The sequence below is a fragment of the Cajanus cajan genome, chromosome 8 (assembly GCF_000230855.2).
Source record: "Cajanus cajan strain Asha chromosome 8, NIPB_CcT2T_4, whole genome shotgun sequence".
NCBI classification, from domain to species: Eukaryota; Viridiplantae; Streptophyta; class Magnoliopsida; order Fabales; family Fabaceae; genus Cajanus; species Cajanus cajan.
This window is the reverse complement of record NC_138524.1, coordinates 47,759,676-47,772,535: the sequence shown is the minus strand read 5'-3', so window position 1 is coordinate 47,772,535 and position 12,860 is coordinate 47,759,676. Positions and strand designations below refer to the sequence as shown.

At 34.8% G+C, this 12,860-nt stretch overlaps 1 protein-coding gene across 1 annotated transcript; it reads right to left on the bottom strand.

Moving 5' to 3' along the window:
* Positions 1-1,155: 1,155 nt before the first annotated feature.
* On the bottom strand, positions 1,156-2,187 carry LOC145950470 (uncharacterized). Its single transcript, XM_083061561.1, has 3 exons — positions 1,734-2,187; positions 1,570-1,641; positions 1,156-1,454 (listed from the first exon to the last, which is right to left on the bottom strand). The coding sequence occupies exons 1-3, from the start codon at positions 2,185-2,187 to the stop codon at positions 1,156-1,158; spliced, it is 825 nt and encodes a 274-aa protein (XP_082917687.1).
* Between the last annotated feature and the right edge of the window lie 10,673 nt (positions 2,188-12,860).

The following is a 12,860-nucleotide window of genomic DNA, read 5'->3' as shown; positions in this document are numbered from 1 at the left end:
ACATACCAAAAAAAAAGCCTTAAAGAAATAATTTAATATAGGCACTAATGTGATAAGAGACATAAAGATAAATAATAGATATTAATGAAAAGATAAAGTAAAGAAAGATATTTATATATCATCGCTCTTTTTATGCATCATATATATGATATATAATCATTATTAAAATAATATTATCTTTATATTTTAGGTAAATATTTTCGGATAAGTTTCTCTTTACTTAAAAATAATTACTATGTGTGAAAATATATTTTTTTACATGAAAATATATTACCATTTGAATTACAATAAACATACATTTTATTACAATTTTTGTATTTTTTCACTTATTCATTGTTATAATAATTTTGATATGATTATACTTTTTCTTAAATTATCATCTCACCTAAATAATAATTCATTGAGTTTTTTTATGTTATCTAACGAAATTAAATTTTTTCATGTAATTAAATTATTTAAACTAATTTAAATATTAACTATATTTTAATTAATTTTAAATTTAATTAATAGATATTTTTATTCATGACATATTGTTCTTACCTGAGATCGGTCGAAGGGACGATTTACTGGGCAAGATTGGTGAACCTCCTTTTGCTTGGTACGTCGACTGCTCCGAAATGGGATAAGTACCTACAAAAGAGACTCTGATGCTAAAATTAGTCTTTGGCCATATGAATGTCTCGTATGTATAATACACGTACCTCAATGTAAATTAGGTTTTTTTCTCTTAGATGAGGTTGATATGAGCCCGCGGTCGAGCGTGGCCTAATGGATGCTGAACCTCTACGTTGGCCGATATCATGTGGCGCTCGGTATTCTAGGTGGATAGTACACATAATCCATTCTAGTTGTTATTCAAGAAAATATAATATATAAATGAATGCATCTATTAGTTAAAGTTGTTAGTTGCCATTGATTTGCGGATGAAGGCACGGGAGATGGAATTGTAGAGAACGTGGAAAAGATAATGAAAGAACGTGATACATATATATTAGAGTATGATAATTAAGCAAGTCAAAGACTTTATAACTCCCATCAGAAAATTTAGAAATTAAATCCAGAGATTTTTTTTTTTGATAAGCAAAAAGATTTTAATTATAAGGAGTACAAGGGGTACTCCAACCCATTACAGAAAAGTTCAAAATCTAAGTAAAATTATGAAATACACAAACGTGGGCTGAAATACCAACTAGAGTAACTAAAAGAACAACCAGGGACAGAACTTTTAATCCACTTCCATGACCGCAGTTTAATGTTGTCCAACACTTCCTTACAATCCATTACACCTTGCTGAAAGATTATACCATTCCGATGAAGCCATAGTGACCATATTACAGACACCCAAACCACTTTAAAACACTGCGTGGATTTTTTATATATACCAAGATTCGTCCAATATAGATAGAGAGAAGTTAGGGAATTTGGAAGGACCACCTCAACCTCCAACCACTTAGCTACAGATAACCAAGTATTAAAAGCCATTGGACACATTAGAAAGAGATGAAGAGGGTCTTCGATAAAAAAAGAGCAAAGAGAGCATAGATTATTTTCCAACTCCACACCACGTACTTGTAACAATGATTTGCAAGGGAATGCATTCATGAACACCTGCCAACAGAACACCAAGCACTTGATCGAAGCCTTGCATTTCCAAAGACTTTTTATGACTAGATGAAAATCTGAGGAATATGAAAGTTCTCCACCCAGCGAGCGTTGCAGCCAAGAGTACGCACTTTTCACTGAGAATACACCATCCTTATCACAAATCCATCTCCATTGATCTTGTTTAGAAGAGAAAATTTGTAGTCCCTGAAGCATTTCTAGTAAGGAATTCACACTCCCTACTTCATGGACAAAAGGTTCTCTTCTCCATTTAACCTGCCACAGCCACGTAGATCCCTCCCAATTTCCATTATGCCCCACCATTGACAATGGATCAAAGGCAAAGGAGTACAAACGAGGAAAGACATCCAACAAGCGTAAACCACCTATCCACTTATCCTCCCAAAATCGGGTCGAAGTACCATCACCAATACAACGATCAATCTTTTCATCCAACCAAAAATTTCCTTGTTGAAGCACCCAAACTATATCCTTCCACCACCAAGAATCCCTCCTATCCACATTTGAAGTCTTAGAAAAGGACTCAATGCGCTCATACCTACCTTGAAGAACCTTAGCCCACATCGTACTTGGATAGAGCATACACCTCCATACCCATTTCCCTAATAGTGCCAAATTGAACAATCTGACATCCTTGATTCCTAGTCCACCCTCATTTTTGACTTACACACCGTTTCCCATTTTACCCAAGGAATCTTTGAGCCATCTTTGACACCTCTCCACAAGAAGCCACGTTGGATGGCCACAATTTCCTTAATCACCGAGTTCGGTGCTTTAAAAAATGACAGAAAATGGATGGGCATTGCATTCAAAACTGCATTGATTAAGGTTACCCTCCCCCCAATGGACAAATACCTATGCTTCCAAGAGGATAGTCGGTTACGTAAGCCATCCAGTATTGGTCTCCAAGTAGCCAACTTCTTAGGGTTTGCACCAAGAGGTAATCCCAAATGCTTAAACGGTAGTTGACCCACCTTACAATGCAAGAAAGAAGCTGCCAACTCAGTAAAATCTACCCCAGAGTGAATACCAATGACACTACTCTTGTGAAAGTTAATTTTCATACCTGAAATTAACTCAAAACAACGCAATATGGCCTTTAAGCACCACAAATTCTGCATAGTAGCTTCTCCAATTATCAGAGTATCATCAGCAAACTGCAAAAGAGAAATTAATGGACCTTCACCACCCAAGTGTAAACCCTTAAATAGATTCATATCTAAGGCCCTGGTCATCAACAATCTGAGACCTTCTACAGCAATTAGGAACAAAGATGGTGCTAATAGATCTCCCTGCTTTAATCCCCTACCAATAGCTACTTCCCCCGTGGGACTCCCATTTACAAGTGCTGATAGACTACCCCCACATACACAACCTTCCATCCACCGTACCCATCTCTCATCAAAACCACACCCTCTGAGCATATACAACAAGTAATCCCACTCCACAGAGTCATATGCCTTTTCATAATCAATCTTCATAACAAAAATCGGCTTCTTATATTTCTGAGCATAATCAATAGCTTCATTGGCCACTAAAACACTATCCAGCATATGTCTACCAGGAATGAATGCAGACTGATTCTCTGAGATAATTGATGGAAGAATACCACGCAGTCTATTCGCCAATACCTTAGAAATAATTTTATACAGGCACCCAAGCAACGAAATAGGACGAAAATCAGTCATACCTTGAGGGCAGGGAACCTTAGGGACCAAAGCCACAAAATAAGACAAAAGAGCCTTTGGAATCTTCAAGTAAGTATGAAACTCAGCAAGCAAATCCATCACATCCACCTTGATAAGAGGCCAAATTCTCTTCAAGAAAGCAAAATTAAACCCATCAGGCCCTGGGCTTTTGTCACCATCGCTCTCCCTAATCAAACAACATACTTCTTCCTCCGTAAAGTCACCAACCAACCTTGCATTTTGTGCATTGGATAGCACAGGAAAACCATCAAGTGACAATCGTGGTCTAAGCCAACTCCTTGCTTTGAAATGCTCATCAAAATATGACCTCACAACCTCTTTCATCTCATAAACCTCCTCTACCATTCGCTCACCTATCTTCAAAGCAATAATCTGGTTACGTCGCTGCCTTCCCCTGATACAAGCATGAAAGTATTTGGAATTTAAATCACCCTATTTATCCCATTGAACTCGCGCCTTTTGAGCTAACAAGCTTAGTTTATTCCTCCGAGTACACCAAATACCATCCAATAGCTCCTTTTGCCTAATCCTTTCTGAGTTTGTAAGAAAGTAATCCTCGTTCTTCGCATCCAGCTCCTTTAATTCCTTGGTCAGACTTTTTATCTTAGTATCCACATTACCAAAGACTTCGACGTTCCACTTCTTTAGAGAATTTTTAACATTCAAGAACTTTCCTCTTAATCTCTGGGCGGCCCATATACCTGAGACCTGTTTCTCCCATGCAGACCTAACCACATCCTCAATACCACTATGTGAAAGCCAACAATTATTAAAACGAAACGGTTTAGGTCCCCAGTTTAGTACCTTATGTTTCAAAATCAATGGAGAATGATCAGATACATCACGTGGGATGACCTCCACATATCCAGCACCCCAGTGAGCACTCCAACTTTCTGAGACTAACACCCTATCCAACCTACTCATCATAGAACCATCACCTTTAAACCAAGTATATCGCTTCCCAACTAGTGGTATATCAATTAACTTCATATCTCTTATAAACGAGTTGAATTCCTCCATATCCCGTACACCGTATTCATCATTCACCCCTTTTCTCTCATCTTGTCTTCTCACCGTGTTAAAATCCCCAACTATAGAGCAATATAATTTATAGTACTTTAAATTGTACCTGCGTATATAATTTTATGTGCCCCTCCTAATTAATTTGAATGTCCCATTATTCTCATATAGTTCTTTTTTGCCCTTCGATTTATTATGGACAATATATATGCTGATCACGTCTAGTCTCCATTCAGGAATGTCCACTTCATGTACATATACGGGACCATATGAACTATCATCATAGACACATTATTGAGGCCCTGTTATTTTGTGGCTAAAAAGCTAGGCTAATATTAAATATTCACATTAGGGAGAAAAATAATGGGAATCACTATTTTATTACTTAAAAAAAAGTATAATCATTTTTGTACTGTTAGGATTTGTAATTAACTTCGTCAAATTGATTATGAGAGACCAACTTTTTTAAGCTTATTAAAAAAAGTTCAATTAAACTTAGTCGAATAAACTAGAGGAGCCTTAATAAACTTAGTTGATTTGATTTGTAAAATAGATTCTTTATCATAAATAATATTGACTAGTGCTTGGCTAATCAATTATATACTGATTATTAAAGATGACAAAAATATTTATATTTATGGATAGATGTGGATAAAATTTATTATGGATAATATAATTTAAATAGATATTCACGAGTAATAAATATAAGTATTTTTTTTATCTATTTATAAATGGTGTGGATGGGTATAAATACTTACAAGTATCCATTAAATAATATTACTTAAATATTTATTTTTATCTTATATTTTTTATATTATTTTTAATATTTTAAAAAAAATTATTATTAATTACAAGTTTAAAAATTAATATTAATTATTTATCTTTTAATATTTTAATATACTTAATATTATATATAAATATAAAGTTATTTATAATACTTTTTTAATTTTTAAAATAATTTATAAATATTTACAAATATTTATAAAATTTACAGATATACACGTGGATATTTTATCAGTCGGGTCATTATCATACTGATTACTCACTTGGCTCAAGTGACTTGTTAATTACCCCACTATTTTATTACTTCAAAAAAAAAAAAAAACATAATCATTTTTGTACTGTTAGGATTTGTAACACTAACATTGCCAAGTTGATTATCAGAGACCATCTTTTCTAAGCTTATTAAAAAGCTCAATTAAACTTAGTCGACTAGAGGAGGTTTACTAAACTTAGGTGATTTGATTTATAAAATAGATTCTCTAACATAAATAGTATTGACCAGTGACTTGACTAATCATATTGATTATTAGGGGTGGTAAAAATATTCGTATCCACATATATCTATAAATAAAATCCATCATGCTTAATATTACTTAAATAAAATCTATAGATATTTAATAAATAATATTATTTAAATATTTATACTTTTATTTTATATTTTTATATTATTTTTAATATTTAAAAAATTATCATTAATTACAAATTCAAAAATTATTATCAATTATTTATCTTTAATATTTCAATATACTTATCAAATATAAGTTTTAAATTATTTATAATAATTTTTTGGCTTAAATATGTTTTTAATCCCTTAAATTTAGGGGGTGTATTGGTTTAGGATTTTGTAGGATTTTAAAAGACTTTTTTTGAGTAAAAAAGTTCATTGGTATTCAATCAGGATTTTATGTCACTTAAAAAAAATCCAGTGGTATTCAATCTGGATTTTCAAGATTTTTTAAAGAGTCCATTAAAATTCATTGGTATTCATTTGAGATTTTTTACAACTTAAAAACAATCCATTGGTATTCAAAAATATAAGGATTTTAAAGGATTGTTGTGTGAGAGGGATTTTGAAGGACTTTTTAGTGTTATCTATAAATACCAAATTCATAAAATAATCTCATCCAAACCCATCGGATTTTGAAAGATTGTTTGAAGTGACTTTTCAAGTGTTTCAAGAATTTTCAAGTGAGTTTTTCATCTTTTTTTTTCCTATGCTCCTGGCTTCTCCATTTTTTTTTCTGCTAATAATACTGCACTTCATTGCTCATATATAATATTGTAGTACTGTTCCTATTCCATTCCCCTATTTTATGAAACTCTGATATGTAAATGATAGTGTCATTGACTTGCTCTATTTTTCTGTTTGTTCTCTTTAATTGCCTTGCTTTATTTTATTCTATGTAGTTGAATTTGTTCCTTTATATAACACAAAAAAATGCTTGAAATTTCAACTTTTAAGTGGTAATTTTTTTTATAACACAGTCAAAAAAAGGAAAAGGTGAAAGATGAAATTGATATCATAATCTATAATATATATTTTTTACTATGAATTTTTCTTTTTATTTTTATATTGTGAAATTAGGATTTTTTTTTATATTTTAAAAAAAGAAAATTAACATAAGACATTGCAGTATCTAATATTATATATATTGCATATGTAATTAATTAGGTAAATATTTTTTGGTGGATTGTGGATTTCCTGATCAACGCCAATTTTTAGTTCCATTTCGAGGTGTATATCATCTACAAGATTTTGCAGATCAGGATAATGAATCTGAAAATGAGAAAGAATTGTTCAATCTTCGTCATGCGTCTTTAAGGAATGTGATCGAGAGAATATTTGGTATTTTTAAATCAAGGTTCACAATTTTTAAGTCAGCACCTCCATTTTTATTTAAGACACAAGTAGAACTTGTATTAGTATTTGCAGCACTACATAACTTTCTACGTAAAAAATGTCGTTCGGATGAATTTCCAATTGAAGCAGTGGATGAACCTTCATCTTCAACGTTATCGGTTAATGAAGATTATACTTTTGAGCCTATTATTCAAACCCAGGAGCAAGAGCGAGAAGACGTTAATGCTTGGAGGACTAGTATAGCTATGGATATGTGAATGAATGTTATTTAAGAGGATAGGATATTATGGAGAATTATTATTATTATTATTTATCTAGACATTGTTATTTTTTATTATTTTTTTCTTTGACTCTTTTTAAATTTGAATGTATGATTTTTTTTTTGAAATCTTATCAAATGTCAAAAATTCACGAAAATTCTACAAAATTTCACAGAATTCATTAAAATCCTTATTTAAAAGTCTTGCAGAATCCATTAAAATCCTGATTTTAAGTCTTGTAGAATCCTACAAAATCTTAAAAGTCATAAAAATCCTGCAAAGTCTTTTAAAATCTGCAAGATTTTTTTTAACTAAAAAAGTCCTTTAAAATCCTAATCCAATACACCCCCTTTAGAGTAAATTTTTTTGGTCCCTCAAATTTAAAATTGTTATTTTTAGTTCCTGTAATTTCAAAAAATCTTATTTTAGTCCTTATATTCAAATTTTTTAAAGAAATATATCAAATATAATTGCATAAAATTTACTTATTAGTGTCCATATTAGTGAAAACATTAAATTAAATATAGTTGATATTGCATAATCGTTTTAATTTATTATTTTTAGATATGTTATTAATCACCTGAAGGGCTAAAACAAGATTTTTAAAAATTATAAGAGCTAAAAATAACAGTTTTAAATTTGAAGGACCAAAAATAAATTTGATGGACTAAAAATATATTTAAGTATATTTTTTTTAAAATTTTAAAATAATTTATAAATATCCATGGATACCCATGGATATTTATAAAATTCACGAATACTTACGTGAATATGAAACAAATACGAGACAAATTTTTATATAACGGCTCATTACTATCTCTAGTGATTACTCACTTGGCTCAGATGACTTGTTAAATATGTTTCAATGACTACTTAACATTAAATATAAATTTAAAATTATTTATAATACTTTTTAATTTTTAAAATAATTTATAAATATTTATAAATATCTGAAAATATTTATAAAATTCACAGATCCTTAAATGGTTACGGATCAGATTTTTATCTTTCAGATCATTATCATCCTTATTGATTACTCACTTGACTCAATAACTTGTTAAATATGTGTCAATGACTATTTACCGTAAGTGGGGAATTTATATTTACCATTATAAATTTTTTGAAACCTATTGTCACAAGATCACAACATGGATAGATCAACATAGATTTCTAATTAGAGTTAAAGATTAAGATGCGATTAATAAGATTTGTTTTTTTGAATATTCTGGACGTGAAGATAGACAGTCCATGCAAGTCATTTTGAATTAAGATGCAATAAATATATATATACGTGTGTGACTCTTTTGAAAAAACTTATGTTTCGTACTTGAAAACAAAGTTATTTCACTGTATATATGTTACTCAAACCTGTAGGCTACATCATAGTTTGACAAATGACAACTTTATATTCCATTCACAAACTTGAATAATCAGATATGGTGCTGTCGCAAGCATATGCAAATGGCGTAGCTACCTTTCTTATTTTAATTTTTTTCTGCGTGTATGATGGCGTGATGATGGATGAAAACAGTAGTTGGAAATCTTAAAAATTATGAGTTCAGATAGTGGCACGCACCAACCACGCACTCTGTACCTAAGTAGAAACATTATAATATGATAATTGATATAACATGCTGAAACATATGCCACTGTTACTGTTCAAGGTTTCGAGTAAGCGCCATAACATGATCCGGAAGCGAAGGGAAAACGGACACGACTTGTCTAAAGCTGCGTCATTATCGACGCCATCTGTTACCATAGGAGCATATATCGTTAACTAGCTAGTAATTTAGGGTGTTAATTAATCATGGAATAATGTTGAATATATACTTATTAATATTTTTACTTGCTTTCAAATGTATTTTGTGTTTTCTATATAAAAAATGTTTTAAACATTGGGTTGGTACTTACATGATTGATTTAGGTTAGTGTTAGAATAATATTTGGAAAATAAAAACTATGTCTCGTAAATATAAAATTAATCTTTGATTGGTAAAAGAATTTTTTTAGTTGATAAGGAAAATACTTATATTCCAAAAGGATATAGGTTTGATTCTTACTAATGAAAGGATTTTATTGATGGGTAATTTATTAATACATCTATAAATATTCATAAAACTTTAATACTTATCCTGACTTTGATGCTCTCGAGTCCAATTCACCAAAATATTTATATATTAAAAATATTATAGATTATTAATTTAGTATATGTTTCATGGATGACATTTGGAAATAAAATTTTAAAGAATGGTAATTGTACCTGTCTGAAGGGCACACTAACAATCTTCTCGTACTCAAAAGGTCGAACGAGAGCTCCAATTGAATATTCTGGTGAAAGGGAGGGTACCTGTAAAAGGCACTCCGACGCTCAAGTCAGGATAAGCATAGATATCGATAGTAATTAATGAATAGTGACGTTACCTCGTGACATGAGCTATTTATATTGACATTTATGGGCCCTGATCTCCATGGGCCCTGCAACATGCGTACCATATTAGGTAATACGCCCTAATCAATTTATCAGTGTAATTAACCCTTAATTATTGATTAAGGGTAATACTTGAGTGTAGGTCGATCCTGGTGGCTGATTGGGTGTCGGCCACCAGATTTGGCCATTCGGTGGTCGTTAGGGTTTCGGCTATGCGGTGGCCGATAGCCTCTACCCGTACACTTGCCCCCCAGCCTTGGAGAAGGGCGAGCCCTCTTCAAGGGTAAATGGAGGTTGTTGGCTAAGGGTAAGGTGAACGATTTTCATAATCCTAACTGTTAGATCTTGAAAATCGGACGGTTATATTTTTCAAAATTTAAATTTTCCTGCCTTTTTCCTTGGCTATATATAGTTATGAGTGGTAGGGCCTTTCACACGTATTGCTTTCAGCCGAGGTGTGTCAGCCGAACAACTGTGAGACCGAATCAAGTGTGTCGAGTGATTTTATTTACGTTCTGCAAACCTTGGTAAGTATTTGTTATCATGTCGGACGTTCCCGAAATCTCTTCGGCTAATAGCTCTCAGTCATCATCGTCCGAGGGGTCATCGTCCAGTGATTCCAGTCGTCCAAGCATAATCCAGTCCCCAGTGCATGCTGAGAGGTCCGACGAGGGTGCAACATCAGGGGATGCTTCCACCAGTGGGAGTCCCGAGGTTCAACCCAAAACAAGGCGTGTGTCAAATCAACAACGATATGGGTCGTCCGAGGTACCTGGCTATGAATGGGTGAATGGAGAGGTGACATCATACTATTCACGCTACCAAGACACGACTATGATCACCAACCTCTTGGAGTATACTAACTACTTAACTTTCAATGCTAAGGAGGATCTGTACCCGATCGGGGTTCGGTCGTGCCGAAACAATGCCTTTCCGAACCCCGATACCGTCTGCCTCGACCAACATGTCGCGAAAATGGAGTCATTCTACATATATGACTGCCTTGTTCGGGATCTCAAAGTGAAATTGCCCTTTGACGAGTTCACGATGGGAGTGTTGAGGGTTTTAAATGTTGCCCCGACTCAACTACATCCGAACAGCTGGGCCCAATTACAAGGTTTCAAACATCTATGCCGATGCCTTTATATTAAGCCATCACCACTTCTTTTTCTCTATTTTTACTCGTCTAGGCCCTCGACGTTAGCCAAGTGGTTGTCATTAAGCCGAGTAGGGGATCGGCAGCTACTGGATAGCTTTACTTAATCGTACAAGAATTTTAAGGCTGGATTTTTTCGAGTGACCATCCGCCCGAATGGACGACATTTTTTCTTTAACGAGGATGATAGGAGTTTGTTTCCTTTGTACTGGACACATACCCCTCGGCCGTACAATGTGGTGCCGAAGAAGATGCTTTTGGCCGAAGAGCGGAAGGACTTAAAGTTATTACTCCGTCTTCCTTAGCGTTTGCCGACCCGATCTTTGATTAACTTGGTTGAATCTCCCCAATGGGAGAACGACCTGATAGGTATGTTATCTGTCTTGTTTCGGCCGTTGGCTAAATTCCTATTGATGTTTACTTAATCACTTTTGCAGGAATCATGGTTTCTAGTGGTGCCGACGAGTTCAACATCCGGAACTTGCTTGCCGAACGAGTAAAGCAAGTCAAACAATCCGGGGGTGTTGGTACTTCAAACATTACACGCACTCCCCGACCCGAAAAAGATGACCGAGTGCCCCCTTCCCTGGAACGTAAGAAGCGAAGGGGAAAAAAGGGAAAGGAGGCCGAGAGAGAGGGTCAAAAAAGAAAAGGCCCTGAGGAGCGACAAGAGCAGCCGAAAAAGGCGAAGCATGTGGACGAGACATTGCCAAATCGGACGGTGATTGTGGTGCCTCCTACTCTAATGTCTCGTGCCTTTCTAGGTGATGATGTATTGGCCATACACTTATTCGGCCCGATGTCGTGTCGGCCCATGGGCAGGAATTCTTGGCCAATTTGGATATCATAACCAAATGGAAGTATTTCTGCGAGGTGCAAGCACGTTCTTTGGCTCTCGCCCACCATCTGGCGATGGAACCTATCAGCGAGGTAATGCGCCTGAGACAAAGAGTCGAAGAAGCCGACAAGGCTACGGCCGAAGCCCTTTCGGCTACTCAAGAGGTCACAGCTAAGAATCGGGACCTTGCTGCCGAGCTGGACACGCTGAGGCAGAAAAATGACACACTTCGTCTGGACCTTTAGAAGGCGGCGAATGAAGAGCGTCGCCGAATGGAGGAAGCTCGGGGTGAGTACAACCGTCTAAAGGAGCAGGCAAAAGAAAAAATTGTCACTCAGCATGAAGCCGGGTTCCAACACGCTGTTCGGCAGGCTAAACATTTCGGCCAGTTCCGGGAAGACTTCAAATTTGACATGACCTGCGATTTTTATCAGGGGTCTTTCATGTCATTCGGGGAGATGCCCGAGGGAGCGCAACTTGATAGCACTGAACCGAGTGCTGCCCCCCAAACCAAGGAGGACACTCAGATTGCATTTGACGACGATGCTGAAAACGAACAAGAGCAACCAACTTCCGAACGGGAGGTGAATGATGGTTCTGAGGTGCGCGAGGGTCCTGTCGGTAATCCTGAGGATTAGCTTTTCGTTTGAAGACATTTTAGGGTTGTTTAAACTAGTTTGTTTCAGTGTTTACCAATAGGGTTTTTTGTTGTAGGGGTCGATAGAGCCATTGCTTTTCGTAATGAAATATCTTTTTGTTAATCGGAGTATTCTTACTAACAGATGAACTTGATAACTTTGATTGAATGATTGTATGAATGTTTTTATCATTAAGTAATGCATACTTAAGTACGTTGTGTAAAAACCGAATGAACTCGTTTGGTAGTTCCTTTGAGTGAGGACTGAGTGAGTAGTTCGGCAATGTTTCTTTTTCGAGTGAAAATCGAGTAGCCTCGTTTGGTATGCCTCTTTCTCGAACACAAACCGAGTGATCTCGTTCGGTATTGCACATCTTTCAAGTGAAAACCGAGAGAGATCGTTCGGCAATGTACATTTTACGAGTGAAAATCGAGTAGCCTTGTTCGGTATGCCTTGTTTTCAAAGGCAAACCGAATGCACGTGTTCGACAATGCTTCCTTTTAGGGAGAAGGACGAATGATCTCGTTCGGCAATGTACACTTTA

Excerpts from the sequence above, each read along its gene's own strand:
- LOC145950470 (XM_083061561.1), bottom strand. The coding sequence starts at position 2,187 with ATGTGGGCTAAGGTTCTTCAAGGTAGGTATGAGCGCATTGAGTCCTTT. Across the intron at positions 1,642-1,733 it reads TGGTGTATTCTCAGTGAAAA|GCTTCGATCAAGTGCTTGGT; the intron begins GTGCGTACTCTT and ends TGGAAATGCAAG. Across the intron at positions 1,455-1,569 it reads CTTGCAAATCATTGTTACAA|CTAAGTGGTTGGAGGTTGAG; the intron begins GTACGTGGTGTG and ends GGTTATCTGTAG.